Source organism: Lodderomyces beijingensis (assembly GCF_963989305.1).
Source record: "Lodderomyces beijingensis strain CBS 14171 genome assembly, chromosome: 4".
Classification (NCBI taxonomy): Eukaryota; Fungi; Ascomycota; class Pichiomycetes; order Serinales; family Debaryomycetaceae; genus Lodderomyces; species Lodderomyces beijingensis.
The window spans coordinates 2,021,558-2,039,359 of NC_089973.1; the positions used below are offsets into that span (position 1 = coordinate 2,021,558).

Sequence of the window (17,802 nt, forward strand, 5' to 3'; positions counted from 1 at the left end):
TGTGTTCACGAACCCACCCTGGTGTCGAATCGCGACTCGTGAAAATTGCAAAATTTTCTCCAGAGAGTGCACGTTTTCTCTTCCCATCAACGTAAATGATCCCCAGACGAATAGCAAGACCGTTGTTGCGCGGGCATGTGTTGCTGAGTGTAGGGGTAAGAGCCTTGCCTCCGAGACTAATCCGGAGTCAAACAACCACTCTGTCGGAATCAGTTGAGCCGTCAAACACACCCATTCATCCGTCGAAAACAGCTGCCAAAAGAGTGGAGAACCACAAGTTGAGAGACATTACCAAGCAAATCCAGGAGACAATCAGCTCGGGAACTGGTTACCACGAAATAAAAGACATTCTCGAGGAAGGAATCACTTTTCTACGTGAGATACGCAAACAGGAAAACATCCCGGAAATCGCCTTATACAATGCTTTCCTTCCCTTGAGCATTGAGTTGTTCCAACTAGCAAAGCAGAATGGACAAGATCTCAACGAGGTGTTGCAGTTTCTCACCCTGCACCAGATTGCACACCAGTACCATTTTACCGAAGTTGCCATATCGCTCCTGCAGAATAAGCCAGACCCCGCTCAGTACCACAGGGTGATGCAACTATGGGCCAGGTACTTGGAGTACAAAAACTCTTCACCTGTGTTTGTAGGGATGAGCCTTAAAGACGGGGAAGCCAAGTACACTGGGTACCATCTTCCCAACTTGAGCTACTACGCATATGTCATGGCCTGCGAGGGCGAAGGACTCACCTATTCAGAAGAGGACGCCAAAAAATTTTCCAACAACGACACTGTGCCAGCTGTGTATATGTTAAAGCGGACCCTTGAAGAGGTCAAGGTGTTTTCCAAACCAGAGTTTGCGAAATTGAAACGCGTGTTGGATGAGTTTCGATTAGGGCAGGTGAATCCCAACAGTGCCAAAATGCTTCAGAAAATATATTCATTGCGTGACAGAAGGGAGCTCGACAGTATATACGCCGAGATTGTGCAAGTCTCATCCAAGCAAGGGATCAAGATCGATGAGCGCGTCTTGGTTGCCATGATGGACCGATACTTTTACATTGACGAGTACGACGACGTGTTTAACATGTTCCAAAACATCCTCAAGTCCGGAATCAAGCCATCGATTGGCGCTTGGAATGTGGTGTTGCGCGCCACAATCAACCCCAACAGATTCGCGAAAGCGTCGGCAAAGCAAAAGCGTGAGTTTATGAGTAACTTTAAAAAGATGGTGGCCACTATAGAAGCAAGCAAAGTGGCTTTTGACGAGGAGACTTTGGGCAGCATTGTTAGCGCTTTTGCGATTGCCAATGACTTTGACTCTGCTGAACAGTATATTAAACAGCACCCACAACTCAACGGCAACGCGGCAAAGGATGGTGTCTTGTGCGGCCTCGTGTTCAACCACCGGATTGACGATGCCGAGCACCGGTTGCGCGAGTACATGAAAGAGGGCAACTACAAACCTAGCGCCACTGTATTGAACATGTTCATGTCCCACTATGCGCAAAAGAAAAACTACAAAGCCGTGCGTGGCATCAACGAGTTTATGCAAGAGCACGGCATTCCCGAGACGGTGCATTCGTTGACCACCTTGGTGGGCGCGTATGTCAATGCGCTCATTGACAAGGGGAAAACACCGAGCTTTGAAGGGATCTTGCACACTTTGAAAGGCGCCACCAAGAACGAGCACACTCTTTCAGCGGTGCTCAACGGGTTGGTTGACTCTGGGAACATGGTTGCTGCTAGAGTGCTCTACAAGCACATGATGGAAACAAAACCCAGGTCCAGTGCCATTCAGAGTAAGATGTTGCAAGGGGAGTTGTCCCATGGGGATATCCCGATTGCAGTGCAAATTTTCGATTACTACATCTCCAATATCAACAACGATGCGCGGATCTGGAACATCATGATCAAAAATCTTCTCACCAGAGACACGCCGCTCGCATTAGAGTACTACAGGAGGATGAAGAACGATCCTGGAGTGAGACCAAACAGGTTCACCTACTACTTCATCCTCAACTACTTACTAAGCAAACGCAACCACAAGTTGATCTCGCTCGTTCTCGCTGACATGGCCGAGTTGCCCGATGCAGACTACGTGCCGGAAATGGTCAAGATGCTCTCCAGAGTCAGCAAGTTTGTCGAGCTCCCGCCAGCTATAGCACAAAAATTGCTGAAACATGTAAATAATTAATCCCGCTATATATAAAGACTAAAACTGATCTGCATCTCCCATGGCTTTTCTCCACACTGGCCCTGCAAACGAGACAATTCTATCACGTATACTAGCCACATCGTCCAACGCGGGACGGGTGTCCAACATAAACGCCGGCATGCCCGTTTCTTCATCATCGGGAGCGCCATAGTAGTCAATGACATACCTCACTTTTTTCCAGCCCTGGTTTCTCCCCTTGCTTCGCAACACGTACCAATCGTGTCTATCAAACGGTGGCACCGTGTTGAACGTGTCGGGGAACAACCCACCTAACCATAAGTACACTCTTGCCTTTGGCGAGAGATCGTGCGGTCTACCTGTAAACTGTTGCAACCGCGGCTCGACCTTTGTTTCGTTAGTGTACTTGTTTTCCCACTCCAAGATCTGCTGCCAGGCGCCTTCGTTGAGGAAGTTGTGGACCTCCACCATCGACGTCACCGCATCCTCGGGTATTCCCTCGCCTTTGCCCTTGGCGAGCATGGCGTTGAGCATTTGCTGTGGAGATGGATACTCCCAGAGCCCTTGGTCCAGCGACTCGCCTCGTGGGATCGTGGAGATGGTTCGCTCGGTTGACAACTTGATCTTTTGGCCCGGTGCTCGCTCACTTGATATCGCCATGGGCATGTTGTTCAAGGGATTCAACACTTGATCGTTGCTGTTGCTTGGTTGGACGGGGCAAACAGATGGCCTGGATGAACTCAGAGATTTCAACGATGTGTAATCGACCGGGCATCCCAGTGACCTTGCAGCGGAAGTTTTCAGAGCGGACTTGGTTTCCGTCTTGTCTGCCCAGAGCCAACCCATGATGAATGCTTATCTTTGCAGTTGAGAGAATGATGCGATGCGAAATGGAGAAAGAGGAAAAAAAAATGGAAATAAGCGTGATGACCGAGATTGAGCAAAGGCAGGTGGGGGGGGGCACACCTTGGATGCAAGTGACACACCAACGTTGAGTGGTTGGCGATGTGAGTTCGGACGGTGTCTATCCTGGCTCTTTCCATCATTGGTGAATGCAAGATGGCCTTCAAGTGACACAGGCCTGGAGTATGCCCATGTCACGTGACCATAGGTGTTGATGTACAAACACCATGCAAATTAAGCAAACCAGTAGCTTCCACCGAGGCTTCCACGCAGCTGTTTTACAGTACAAGTCTGCCGTATGTCCAGGATAAACGTATCCCTTGGTGTCGAGCTGACACTTTTTTTTCCTCCATCCCTTGCCTATCCTCAAAACCATTTGACAGTGTGAGACACAGGGTTCACATGGATGGGGTGTAACATGCAAGTGGCGCTACAATGTGGTAAAGTGGGAAAAGAACGTCACTTTATAACTTAAGCACAAGGGTAGTGGGTAGTGCCAGCGATACTGCATTCTTTGCATTTGCTTTCTTCTACATGTGCAATTCGGAGAGGTGGAGAAAGGGAGGATGCCCTGACGTTGTCGGCTAGAACTCATCCAGGGTCTTTTCCGTACACTCTTACCGCATTGAAGTTGGAAGAAGTGTGAGATTGCCCCCGAATTTGACCTTCAGAGCTTTACGCTATTCCTTTAACTCAGCTACAGTTTAGTTGGCTCCCTCTCTTATCAAACTGAGGCGTATCACGTTGGTTTATCAAAACGATTTACGATACAAAGCCCCCCTGGAGTGTTTGATCACTCCCAGTTGCTGCAGACAACGCTGTCGTGAGGGAAGGACTCGTAGGCGTTGCGGCAGAGCCTGTGAGACTGCACCCATTCTTCGTCACGGGCATGGAGTCCATTGTTAGCTCAGCTCGGGTTAAATCAAGCAAAAGAGGAGAGACGAAAATGTGGGCCAGGATCGCGCGTCACGTGGGTGTCACGCTCACAACATTTTTTTTTTTTATGTCTGCGACTTTTTGCTTTTTCGTTTCTCGCTGCCACACGACAGACTCCGAAGCAGCCAGCGCCAGACAATTTGAAAAATATACATCTGCACGTATCTGGAACTTTGCAAAAGCCAGTTTAATAATGCTCTTCCCAATTCGGTGAAATTGTCCTTGGATACTTTGATTATCACCAAGAAAAGAAAAGGGGGGGGGGAGGACACCTATCCCTAGTGAACCCAGTGCAACAGCCCCTATTCGAAAACGTGCTAGCAAAGAGGAAGCCACAACCGGGAATGAGAGTATCTAGAGTACATCCCTCACTTCTAGACTCAGCGGTTTGCTTCTTGCATCCCTGATCGATGCAGGGATGTTTGATCCTCCCTTCTTTTTCAAACTGCCCATTATCTAGACTCGAGTTGGGCTTGCCCCAGCTGAATCCAGCTTGTGGCCCAGACAGTAACATCCCGTTGGTGCTATTCCGATAAAGATCTCGGGGCATATTCTCCTCAACCGAGTTGTAGCGGAATCTGAAGCCGAGTCGTTTTGTGTGTGAATACGGACGTATAAAAGCACGGCGTACATTTACGAGATCTAAACTCTATGCAGCACAGCTTAAATATAATATGATATTATGTTTCTTCTAGAAGTGTCGCGACACTAAGCGCGACACTATTATCGAGAAGCCAAGGGTGAAGGGTTAGTACAAAATTATATATATAAAGATCACTCCTTTGGCTCAACTATTTTCTTCTTATCCCTTAGCGAGTTGTAATGTTCACCTAGTCCATACGAGTGCTTATAATACCCCAACTGCAACTCGGGCTCCTGCTCCCCTTCACTTTCGTTGATCTTGAGAGACGGGGCCCCCGCCATGTGGATGGTGACGCAGCAATGGAATATCCTCGCCAACGCCAACACTTCCATATCGGACCCCCACATTGCCGTTGTTCTTAGTTCCAGGCAGTAGTTATCGACGTCCCGCACTTTGCATGTGGTTTCGTCAAACAAAAACGGGACAAAGTCGTCCTGGTTCGCCAAGATGTGGTCGCTGGCCAAGTCGCGCAACTCTTGGATCGATCGTTGGATGTGGTGTCGTTCCCGGAGCTGGTCTTCAATCGCGGCGAATAAACAGTGTCCATCGGGTTTGATCTCGTGTAGTTCCAAGTTGTGTAGCAGGAGGAGCTGGTTCATCGAGTCGATTTCGATTTGTCGATAGTCGGTTGTGTTTAATGCTTCCTCGCGGGCCTCCCGCTGCATCTTTTCAATCTCGGCCTTGCGCTTGTCTAGTCTTTCCTTCTGTCGGTTTCGCCTCTTGCAGGGAGCAGCATGTGATGCCTCGTTCGATGTGTCCAGTGGTGTCTCCGGTGCTAGGGACATTTCTGCTAGTAGCTGCTCGGGAGAGACACCGTCGTCTTTTTCTTCGCCACCAACGTCGTCGCTTTCATTCAACATTGCTAGCTCTGCAGCATGCCGTTTCTTTAGACTAGCATCCAACTCCTGGCATTTCTCAAGCACGCTCTTTCTGCTCTTCTTTGTCGCTTGTTTCTTCAACCCCGTGATTGTCGCGATCAAGTCCTTGTTCTCCTTCTTGTGACGTTGGATCAACTCCTCCATGGTTGTGTTCCTTGAGCTGAGTCTGATGAGAGGGCACCTTTTGTGTTGTGAATAGAGAAAATTTTTCACCTTGGATTGTAACACTTGATGGTGGATGGCTCTGGAATTTTTCTTTTTTCTTTTTCTTTTTTTTTTGCGTCAACTTGGTGAGAAAAAAAATGTCAGCGTTGATGAAATGGCGCACTAAGACGCAATTTTTGAGTTGCACTTGAAAGGGGTCAACCAATTGATCCAGTTTACGTAAATTTGGTTGCGGAACGGTTGTATCACTTAGAGGCTTGGTGACTTTAGTGTTTAGAGACCTTTAGATCACTCCACTCCAGTTGATAACAACGTTTGGCTCTACGCGCGGACACCAACGTGGTCTGTTCAAAGCCTCGGCATATTCACAACCACGGCACGCTTTGTGGTGCGCAAAGGACGTTTCGAATGGCGTATTGTGTGTGGGCTCCTTCGAGGTAAACACCGCAGCCGAGAATGTTGCATTATTTTGTGGGATCTGGTTGCGGGAGCTTCGCAACCAACGGCAAAGTTTCTGCGAAAGAGCAATCCCGGTGATGTGGTGGCATATTCCTTGGAAGCCGTGCTTGAGCTGCCAGTGGAAAAACCAAGTGTCAAACTTCCGTGCTAGCAAACGTACATCTTGATAAAAAAGGGGGCGATAGCTCAACTCAGGTGTTTCAATTTTCACTTCTTTGTTTCGTTGTGCCTCCACAATATATCAGTTTCTGTCTGCTGTTCTTGTTCTCTGCGGTTAGTTCTCTCTGGTGCCAACTAAAATCAGAACTTTTCTCACATCTTGAACTTATGAGCTTTTGCTGTATTGCGCGGCACAAAAAGGACTCCGAGCTGGCTTCTGTTTTCTACGCAATACAGCAAAGCGTCTTTTCAACTCCTCTAGGAAGCAAGACGGAGTGGTTAAGAGAGAAAGCAGTGGACTGTTAAAGGCCCCTGCGTTGTGCTCTAGAGGCAGTCGACTTTGGAAAGTTTACACTGGCTCTATACCTGCAATAACTGTCAGTTCTGCTCTCCTTTCCTTTGGTGGACACGGACATGGCGTTGGAAGGTTAGTAGTTTCCACGTGATGCACGCTAGGTTATCTATAAATGTTTTAGCGTGTAGCAGCTCCACTATTGGTTGATTGTTCCCGGGAGGGCGCGATCTGCACTTGTTCAAACCAGACAGCAATCATTCCGTCTGGCTAGACTCGAGGGGGGAGGGAGAACGGGAGCTACTGCTTCAGGATAAACTTTTACCAGGGGGGCAGTAAAGCCTTGCTTGTGTTCTTTTTTTCAGTTCAGCTCCAGCCAGGGATAAGGAGGTCAAGATGACCACGTTTTATATGACAGAGTCCACGCTAGATGGTGCTCTCCGGCGTGTGTGAGAGGGAGGTAAGCGGGATTTACCCCTCGAGACACATCCGTAAACAGACCACCTTATCGGTTTTTCGGGTTCGTCTTTGAGATTGTTTCTGATGCAGTCAATGAAGCAGCGTTTTAGCTTTCCTCTAAAGAGAACACCAGGTTCCAGAAAAAAATAGAGTCAAACGTTGTTGTTTTGGTGATTGAAGGATAAGGATCACTAAAATTGCAAGATCAGGCGATGAAAAATACACCAGTTCGGTAGCTCTTGTACTTGTAGAGATTTGCCTTAGCTGGGCGCAATTTGTGGTTGCACACAATGCAAATCCATGTCTTTATCACAAAAGCACCTCCTCGAAAGGAGAGCATGGAACACTGTGATACAGTAATGAAGCTCAACCAAGCTCATCTCATCGACCCCATGAGAATTTTTTTTTGCAGCACACAAATGCGTGAAAAAACCGGTGGGTGGAAAGGGACACAGAGAGCATCAGTTCAGCCGGATGCATGTGGTCTGCACTGACAACTACCGAGCTTTGTCAGTTCGACCGTGCGAACAATTGACCGAATTGAAGACACCAAAGTCTAATAAAGTTTACATGTCTGGCCATTGTAGATCTTTGGCTTTTTGCAAAACCCCAAACCTTGCGGATCTCACCTTTATGGGTGTTCCAACTATCCTATCCAAAATTAAAACTCTATAATCGGCAAAGGCAGAGAGTAAGTTAAACTTTACCCGATTCTGCTGATTGGTTGACCGATTGGTTGACTGAGTGCAACTCTAGCAGCAGCAGCAGGCGTTGCGCAATTGGGCTCAAAGATCGTCACCGCGATGCCATCAGGCGGAGTGAGACGCTTCTCCTCCCCCCTTGAACGTACCTAGCCGCTTGTCAAGCCTCCCGGTGCGAGATTAGGCAGAAGAGTCGCCCGCGGGAGATCGTCACCAGTTTTTTTTTTTTCTTTTTTTTTTTTTCTTACCTTTTAGCTCTTCGTGCCCACCACGAGATACGCGCGGCCCTAAATCTCTTCGTTATTAATAGTAGCTGCTTTGAGGTTGGACATTAGGGTTCGAGACTTGGGTTTTTATACTGTCGGGACTGGTTGAGACAGAGGCAGCTGGCTTGGTGCCTGGAATACAGGCTGCACCGGTACAGTAGACTACAACGAAAGCACCAATGAACCACCACCGCTACTCGATAGCCGAGAGAAAATAAATGCAACAAGATTCTTTTTTCAACAGCTCATTTGCACACTCCAGCGGTTGTAATACAAAGGAGATTGCAAAAAAAAATCTTGGACAAAAAAAGAAGAAGCGAGGAGAAGAGCGAGCAGGAGTGGGGGAGGGAGGAAATAGGGGCAACGACACTGAAACCAAGAGCCCGCACAGTTAGCGTCACAATCACTGCGTTTCAGACTATACACAGACAGTGAGATCGATGGAGACTAAAATATGTTGACAGAGTGCCACTTGGGCCCATGTGGTGTGCCGTTTTCTAGAAGCAAAGATGGTCTTTAGTGCTTAAACCATTGGGAGGAGTTCTGGTGATGGTTGTGGTGTTGGCGGATCAACACTTGGTTTCCAAATGTGGGGTCTTTATTTTGTAAGTATAGTCGGTGCGGTTTCATTGACTGAGACAGAAGATCACTATTGTCGAGAATGAAAAAAAAAATAGTGTCTATTTCCGCCACCAGCATTGCGTGGGCTTTATATTTCTTGCTCTCACACGAACCCAGCTCAGGCAGCGGTTGTCTCTCCTGCGGTTTCATAATTTGCAGAACCGTTTGGCAAAAATTATGTCTCGATTGGGAGAGCCAGAAGTGGGTGCATTGTGGTACGAAGTATTTCAATGCCAGGAGATACGCTGGAAAATCTCACTGGCAACACCCGGTGAGTCTGAGCTCCCAATTTAACATTCCCGCATTTTTCCCTCTTCCCCCCCTGGAGTTTCAGCATGGAAGTGTCAGTGTTCCTCCGCTCCCCCTTCTGCCTTGTCCCGCTGAACAATGTAGAGAAAATAGCCCAAAGCTATAACGCACCCACTCTGTGACTTTAATTGGTTCGAAAGCAGACTCGGAACCACAAAGGAGATCGTTAGAGCTACCAACCACCAGACACAACGGGGGAGATTATAACAAGACACTAAGCTTTTCTTTTAGGGCTTTGACAGAGCAGATTTTCTATTTTCGGTTTTCGTTTTTTGATTTTCGATGTGTGGTTTTTGATTGAAGCTTTCCACTGTTGCTGGTTTCAAACAAGAACAATCTCGTTTCTTTGGGAGGCCTTTGTCCAGGTACGTTTAAACGCTCCTTTTTTGCTAAATTGCATTTTTGCAATTGTAGTGGTGGTAAAGGCACGTATGCCCAAAGTAGCTAAAATGTGAAAATGGACAACCCACTCCTTTGAGCAGCACGACACGTGCGAGGACTCTTTACACTAGAACAAGAGGATTTGGTGTAGAATTCAAGCTCGTGATGGGGCTCTTCACCTTGAGCTTGCTCACGGTGATGCCAAGGGTGATAGCGCTGGTGCTTATACTCGACAGACTTACGAGACTGTCGGCGCCTTCTTTGGTGGTTGATGGCATTGTAGTGTGGTTGTGTCGTGTTGTGTCGTGTGGTGTCGTGTCGTGTCCCCCCACGGTTTTGTAACTAATGTCGTCGGTGTCTTTGTGACTTGTGTCATGTTTAATTGTATGTGGTTATCTCTCTGTGTCTATCTGGTAGTCAAGTAGTAATATCTGGTGGATGCACTGTCGCTTAATTGGACTCTCTGGCATTATGCAGTAGCAGCTAATAATATTATTAGTAACGAACTGTTAACAAGAACAGATCTTTTTTTTTATTCTTAATTTTTAATTAATGCTAAATTTTTCAAGGAGGGTGAGCTTCATACAAGAGAACATAATGGCAGTAGGCAGAGTACATATTCAACATCTAGCATATATATTTCCACCACTTTTTCCCAACTTTTGCAACTTCTCCAACCCTTTTTCTTCACTTTCTACACTTCAAACCTCAACACACACCCCCGCTCTTGTCTTGCTGATAGACTGTGTGACACTTGACGCTAAGTTGCCATCCTCATAGAGAATCACTTTCATCGCTATCGGACGCTTCATTCTTCTACGGGCCTGGTCTATTTAGTTCCACTTGCTATAACATTCCCATCCCCCCCCTGCTATTCCTTGCTTGAGGTCAGATTCAGTTGTCAAACAGTTTGGTTCTTCAAAGTAGCTTTAACTAGTTCTCCACCAAGAAGAATATTCAATCTCGCTCGCTCACCGCTGCTGGAAAGAGATTTGCTTTGACATCTGACTCTCATCCGTTGAAGTTTCATTGTCAACTACAAAAACAACTATTCCATCACTAGGGTTTCTATTTTCGATCGCTAGGCTTGTACAGTGTTGGACTCACGGAACGCTATTCCCACACTACTGCTGCCTCACATTTCCAGGTCTTTCTTCAACACCGTTTCAACTTTTTTTCTTTGTAGCGTCACGGATTCACGACGCAACACCTTTACATTTGCATACCATTTGTACGTCTCCCTTTGCTAGTAACTGGTTACTACTGGAGATCCGTTGAACTTGAACTTTGATAGTCTTGGTTAAAGTCGCAAAAAAAAAAGAAAATACCAGTGTCGCATTTTCTTTCCAGACACTGTCCCTTTTTTTTTTTTTTTACAACCAAGTCAAGTTCCCCACAATTTTTCTTTTTTGACAACCACATTTTTTACATCAAAAAAGTGGTTTTTCCCACCGTGTGTGTTTTATTCGCCTTTGCTTTGTATTTGTCGAGATAGAATAAGGTCCCACCATGGCTACTAACAACTCCCCGGACGCTTTCCACCAGCAGAGGTTGGTGCAAGCACAAAATAAAGCTAATAACCCGTTTTTGCAGCAGTTGGAGCAAAAATGCCACAATGACAGTGTTGCTGAATACCACATTGACGTCTTGGAGCACTTGTTCACCGCAGAGATCCAGACGTTGCCTACGTTGGGGTTGATTGAGCAGCAGCCAGAGATCAAGTTGAGCATGAGACCGTTGTTGCTTGATTTTTTGTTCGAAGTTGGCAACATTCTCAACTTGTCGAGATCCACGTTCCCACTTGCAGTTAGCTTGATTGACCGTTACTGCTCAACACGAATCGTCAAGAAGCAACACTACCAGTTGTTGGGGTTGACGTCGTTGTGGATCAGCTGCAAGAACTTGGACTCCAAGTTTAAAATACCCACCTTGAGCGACTTGAGAAAGATCTGTGTTGATAGCTACACCAAGGAGTTGTTTATTGAGATGGAGAAGCACATCTTGAAGTCGTTGGAGTGGGTGGTCAATGCGCCCACCTACGACGCGTTTGTCGATAGCTTTCTCAGCCTCTTGACGTCCGGTAGTGACTCCCAGGCCATGATTATCAAGCACAACATCCAAAAGATCAAGGTGACTGCGTATTACCTTGGCGAGTTGTTCCAGTTTTACCCCAACATTTACTTTGACTACTCGTCGTCGAGAATCGCCATTTTGGCCATCATGTCGGCCATCTCGTTGCTGAAGCTCCCCATCAACTTGATGACGATTTTACATTTCTACAACAATGTGCTAGCAGTGTCAACCTCCCCACAGCACTTTCCACGCTTGGTGCTAGTGATTGAGGATTTCCAAACAGTGTTTCAGAATATCAAGTTCCTCGCTATCCCCAACAGCTTGCAACAGAAATATTTAATGAACTGCCGCCGCACCAACCCCAACGGCACCAGTGATGGCAACCGCAACGGCGCACTTGCTGCCAACAGAGCCGTTCCACCAAAGACGCCAAAAGTTTCCATGCCTTTGACCCCGGGGCCAAGTCCCGAAGAGCGAATTGATAGAAAAAGACGGGAAACTTTGGACCAGCCTCTGCTTGGGGGGAACAACGCGCCCGGTCCGAAAAGAATGAAGAGTAATGATACCACCACCTCAGGAGCCCCTCATAGAATATAGCACGAATATATGACTTCTAATGAAAAAAGAGAAAAAAAAAAGTGAATAAATAAATACAGCGTGATAAAAAAAAAAAAGAAACAGAGGTGAACTCCAGGCTTTCTCTTGCGTTTCCCCTATATTGTGATTGTTCCGAGAGAAAACCGTTTTTGTGTATCTTGTCATAATCCGTGCAGCGTAGAGATCTACGGTTGAGGGTGGAAGGAATTCCTGTGCCCCTATCTCGTTGAGGAAGGGGAAGAAACTAACAAACTTGGTGCCGCATCCTTGACGTGACACTTGAACTCTCTCAACTACACGTGCGACTACGCTGGTGGTGCTGGCCGTGGTAATAGTGGTCCAAATTGAAGTGGATCGATAACCCACCACGGGCGCAATCTTTTGCAATCATTTGACAGCACATGGTAGCGCAGGCTCCGCGCTATTGTGCACTGTTGCAACGCGATCTAAAAGCAAAGAGTGGAATTGGTGAGATCACTTTTTCTTTTATTGTCACTTTATCGCTGAGGGAGTACATTGAAAGACGAGCGTAAAATGTTTGAAGCCAAGTTAAACATCGCCTTCCGGTGACGGCAGTGCTTCACGACGCCCGTTCACCCTGTGCTCTAACAACCCTCCAAACTGTAAAACAAAACGGGTGAAACATTTCATCCAGCGGAGCCAAAAGGAAACAAGAAAATTACTACCCGGGTTTGTTGTTTGGCACTTTATCTTGAAACGGAGTAGCAAATGTACAACCCTAGGGGAAGCCACATTTGGCTAATTGTGAAACTTGTCTGGCTTTAGTCTCTGACCATTAGGGAGACTAGCGCTTAGTTGAGCTGACTAAACTCAAAATCCAACAAAGACAGTCCAGGTTAGGCGCATCTGACTGAAAAAGAAGGACAACTTGTCCTTTGTTACAGGGTGGAACGCGGGAAGGGGGGAAGGAGTCTGCAGTATATTGGTCGAGAAGGGCGTGCCGACCGCGGTAGACGCGACGCGTGAGAAAGGAGGTCCATCGGGTTTGGATGTGTCCCACTCTAGCAACGGAGATTAGGTTAGACACAAGGTGTAACGTGTAAGGTATCCCGGTTGCCTCCATGTGGTTTCAACTCGCTTGCTCAGCCTTGGAGATGTCAACTCCGATGATGACTCTTACTCTCCCTTGTTGACCGTCTGGGCTTAACATCGTCTACTGTTCACCCTAGACTTTTCCAACATTTCTCCCTTTTTATTTTCCGCACTAATGGCTGCAATTGTCAAATGGACATTGTTCTGCGAGACAATAGTAAGGTTAGATATAACCTCGTTTATCTTCACTTTAAAATTAGCTTCCTCTTGGAACGGACACTTGCTGTGCAAGGGGGGAGGGTTGAAGCACAGGAGCCCACCTGCAAAGAGCTGCCCTTGAAAAAAAAAAAAAACGTTTGTCTTGTTCATTGGGGACCCAGGTGGACTGATTCTTATGCTGGTTAGTAGCGCCTGGATCGAAAACGTTTACTTCACATGAGGGACAAGTTACACGGCCCCCTCCCCCATTTCCGGCCCGTGTAGGAGAAGGAGACGGTGTATCTTTGGGCAAGTTGAAGAGAGTTTTTTGTCCAGCTCCTCAACTCCGGCCACCTTTATTATCCCCTCTGTGGTGACGTTAAGGCTGACATGAGCGTCTTTGTTTCCCTTGCATTGCGTTTTTTCGCAAATCGTGGAATGTTCAGCATCCCACGGTGTGAGTCTCGAAACAAATTCTGCTTACACAAAGGCTGGACGTCCAAGCGCAAGCCGAGGAGACGAGGGACTAATCACCCAATTGGGTATAGTGGGCAAACCTGTTCTGTTTTGTTCTTCGCAGGGATATTTCTGGAGGTTTTTGTGGTTTCGCCATGGCTTGGTGAGTCTGGCTCGCCAGATGGAGTCCGAGCGGAAAGAAAAAAAGGTTAACCTATTAACCGGCCCGGCCATTGATAAAAAAATAGAACCAATTCTTTTTTTGTAAGTTGGTCAAATCTGAATCCGATTCAATGTTTCATATACTTCGTTCGACGAGCATTGCGTTGTCTCAGATTCGCGACAGTCCTCAACATACGCTGGCAAGAACGGTAGATATTGATTCCCCTACGCTGCAGCAACTTGATTGCTATCTCAGCCGTTGAGCAAGGCTGCAGAATTGAACAGTCTCCTCGGGACAGGGGGCGGCCGAGGGAGCATTACGCAAAGCTGACGAGGCCTTTCGCCTTCATCTTTGCCTTTTCTTGGCCTACATTGTTTGAAAGCACTCGCTGCTATAACCTTTCATTAACACCTGCCTCGTCTGTTCTGGAAGGTGGAAAAAAAAAACTAGTGTGGAGCTCTGTTTGATACGAACAAAGAAAAAACTTTAGCTTTTCTATCGCAGACAAAAAAAACCACACGCCTGTTTTCTGTCTTGAATATCTTCAGACACTAAACACTCGGGTTGCGACATTGGAGACAATAAATAAATCAAACGATGATAACCAGACGCGGGGATGCCACAGCGATAGTGAACTAAGGGATAACTAAGCTTTTGCTGATCCACTGCAGCTGGTAAAAAAAAAAACAAGCTGAAACAGGTTATGTCCCCGGCTCCGCGAAAGAAGCAAAAGACGGGGGTGAACGACTACAATGGATGGGCTGTTCCCGCTGGCGATGTGCAAGTTCCCACGCTCGATGCAGATGATACTACCCCCAAACAGTTTTTCGACCTATACATCAGCTCGAGAAAGCCGGTGAAACTCACGAGTCGAGAAGGGTTGGTCCCGCTAACAAAGTTCAAACTTGACCGTCTCTATGAGACTTTACAGTATGGAGACGAGGAAGATGAGTTGCAAGTCGAGCGATTGCACAGTGGTGGGTTCGGCTCGGGACAGAAGCGGGTCAAGATGAAGTTGAGCGAGTTGATGGACAAGTTGAAACTGGGCGATGGCGATTACTATTTGACAACGCAGTATAAAGAGAGTGGTGACCTCGAGGTGGATCCCGTGGAGCAACCAGACGAGGAAGACGAAGAAGACGAGGAAGAGGAAGAAGAACAAGAGGTGGACCATTTTGCGGAGACTTTATCATTCGATATCAACAATCTTCGGGATGACTTTGATGAGGGGGAAGATGAAGAAGGGGGTGACACGATTGCGATGGACCAGGACGAGGCGGTTGAACGAGTATCGGAACTCTACCAACGACCCTTGTCTAATCTTGCCCAGTCTGACATACTACCGCTTCACCCAAAGATAGTTCCAACATTGATCCCACAGCAGATCAATCTATGGATGGGCAAGACTCAAAAGTCAGGCAACTACAAAGTAGATTTGACAACCCCATTGACTGACCTAGACAAACAGATACCGTCAAATGGCTCTAGTTCAGGTCTACACCACGACCATGCCGATAACTTGTACATATTGGTGCAAGGACGGAAACGATTTACAATCTTTAGTCCCGCGGATGCAAAGAAATTGTACACTTGGGGCAACATTGCGAGAGTCTATGGCAACGGCGTCATTGACTACAAGAGAGATGCAAATGCACCGGAGTGGATGAGTATTAGAGACGACGGCGCAATTGAAGAAGACGTCTTGCGCTGGCAACAGGGACACAATGGTGATGGACAAGACGAGTTGCTGGTGGAGAACACCAGAGTGGATCTGACACACCTGCTCGATGGAGAATCGCTCGATCCGCCTAGTTTTTCCAAAATCCCGCCCGCGCTACTCCATCTTGACGAAATGGATGAAGCCACCAGACAACACGTGGAGGCATTTGCCCTGGAGCACTTTCCTGGTGTACTACAGTTGAACAAGATGACCGTTTGGCTAGAACAAGGCGAGATGCTATACCTACCTGCCGGCTGGTTCCACGAGGTTTCGAGCTTTGGCGTGGAGGATAACCACGCTGCCGGGGCAGATGTACATATTGCGCTAAACTATTGGTTTATTCCTCCAAACAAAAACGAGTTTGAGGATCCGTATAGAGACGACTATTGGCGAGAAGATTGGCAAGTCACCCTACAAGCGCTCGGGTTATTGAAAAGTGGCGGCGACGAGCACGAAGATGCCAAGGATTGAGTACTGTAAATAGGCCCAGAGGTAAGAGACTCTAACGGAGCCACCTGCCGTTGGTTGCAAAAGTATGTAAACGCGCAACATCTGATTGCTGCGAAAAATAAGAAAATGATACCCTCGCATTTCATATAAGAGGGCTATAGCCCGGTTCCCGGGCCACTCCACGGGAATAGGGGCCGCTGGAGTTCTACCTAGATTAGCACCGAGGAGGAAAGAGCCATACATGCAGATAGAATTGATTGGAGATACTGACGTGCTTTGTCTACTTTAACCACGCGCCAGTAGCAGTTATGACACTACACCAGAGTTTAGATTGCGCCATTGGCTTAGGGGTTCATCGCCCTGGGTTTTGGCTCTACACCTCTATGTCAAGACGGCGCGGTAGTTAGAAGTAAAAGAGGGGGTGACATTTACGAGTTAATTACGTGTTGGTTTCTGAACTATTGCTTAAGATGCGCTATTTGTTGTTGAGACGGCGGTGTGGAAGCGTTTCACCAACCAAACTCATTTCTCCCGGTTATTGATTATCCGCAGTCGAACCGCTTCTCGTTGAATAAGACAGCAAGCAACGTCTAGAAAGATTGCCTTTGCGAGCGATAAGCGAGATGTCGCCGTTGGTGGTGGTGGGGGTGTAAGGCCAGAGAGAGATGGATTATTATTACGCGCAAGGCAGTGGCGGGAACACTTTCTGTGTATAGGGAATAATAGAACAGAGAAGGTAGTGGTTAAACCCGTGCCAGAGCGACTTCTGATTGGATCGATAGATGGAAACAACACCCACTGCACGCTGTATAGGGGAAAGGCAACAAGTGTTGATGCGAGATTGCTCCCTGTTTTCCCAATTAGGCACTCGAGGGTTTCACACAAGTCTCTCAAGTTTCTGAGACCCGAGACCGGATCAATCGATGGAGGACCTGGATCTATTTGTTCAATAGGACTTGCTGAAAGGACTTGTCTTACATTCGTGAAGGACTTTCGATTGCGTTTCACTGGCGCCTATGAGTTTCTCCTTTCACATACTAAAGTGCGCCATTTCTACTTCCCCTGCAGCACGTTGTAAATGGAAGAAAAAAAAAACACTTGTGTAGCATCAACAGGTTCTGATTGGTACCGAGGTAGCATGTGCTCCGGCCACCTCCGCCCTTAGATCCTACCCCTGTCTCTTACCTATAGACTGCAAAGGCTATGAGGAAGGGCGGGAAAGCACCACCTGGGGGGACCCAGCTACAGGGAAGTGGAAACAGCCCATGCTAACAGACTCGGTAGGCCTCGCACTGGTATAATGTGGCATCTGATTGAGAAAATAGGAGTCGCTCTTGGAAGCTGAATTTGACCCCCGGACACGACCTTCTCTTCCCCCCCCCCCCCAATCTCAGTTTTGAAAATTTCGTAGTAATTTATTTCACACAATCAATCGATACGATCCTCCTGATGCAACAGGAATATTGGATATTTTAATATAATCCAAGCACCATCCCCTGCATCTTCCCTCCCACCCTTTAGTTTTTCAGTTTATCCTCTTTATATACACCCAGTGCTGCCACGACCAACACTTTTTTCAACCTAGGGCTATCGCGTCACGTTTGTAACACCCTGGAACCCACAAACACTCCATAGTCCAGAACACATATTCATATCCACACGCTCACTAGAAACAAGTATTTCACTATCACTTGTTCCCTACTCCCACAGATTACTTTTGATTATCAACTTTTGTTCCATACA

The 17,802-nt window shown here is 47.2% G+C and overlaps 5 protein-coding genes across 5 annotated transcripts; 3 read left to right on the forward strand and 2 right to left on the reverse strand. All coding sequences in view use genetic code 12, as the record gives it.

The window, feature by feature from the left end:
• Positions 1-95: 95 nt before the first annotated feature.
• Positions 96-2,198, forward strand: LODBEIA_P38860 (uncharacterized protein; the record flags this gene model as incomplete). Its single annotated transcript, XM_066974045.1, has 1 exon — positions 96-2,198. One exon carries the CDS (start codon positions 96-98, stop codon positions 2,196-2,198), a length of 2,103 nt encoding a protein of 700 aa, XP_066830824.1.
• Positions 2,199-2,216: 18 nt separating this feature from the next.
• Positions 2,217-3,023, reverse strand: LODBEIA_P38870 (uncharacterized protein; the record flags this gene model as incomplete). Its single annotated transcript, XM_066974046.1, has 1 exon — positions 2,217-3,023. The coding sequence occupies one exon, from the start codon at positions 3,021-3,023 to the stop codon at positions 2,217-2,219; it is 807 nt and encodes a 268-aa protein (XP_066830825.1).
• A 1,767-nt stretch (positions 3,024-4,790) lies between these two features.
• On the reverse strand, positions 4,791-5,681 carry LODBEIA_P38880 (uncharacterized protein; the record flags this gene model as incomplete). The annotated part of the gene is made up of 1 exon (XM_066974047.1): positions 4,791-5,681. One exon carries the CDS (start codon positions 5,679-5,681, stop codon positions 4,791-4,793), a length of 891 nt encoding a protein of 296 aa, XP_066830826.1.
• Positions 5,682-10,858: 5,177 nt separating this feature from the next.
• LODBEIA_P38890 (uncharacterized protein) lies at positions 10,859-12,019 on the forward strand (the record flags this gene model as incomplete). Its single annotated transcript, XM_066974048.1, has 1 exon — positions 10,859-12,019. The coding sequence occupies one exon, from the start codon at positions 10,859-10,861 to the stop codon at positions 12,017-12,019; it is 1,161 nt and encodes a 386-aa protein (XP_066830827.1).
• A 2,573-nt stretch (positions 12,020-14,592) lies between these two features.
• Positions 14,593-16,080, forward strand: LODBEIA_P38900 (uncharacterized protein; the record flags this gene model as incomplete). The annotated part of the gene is made up of 1 exon (XM_066974050.1): positions 14,593-16,080. One exon carries the CDS (start codon positions 14,593-14,595, stop codon positions 16,078-16,080), a length of 1,488 nt encoding a protein of 495 aa, XP_066830828.1.
• Positions 16,081-17,802: the final 1,722 nt, after the last annotated feature.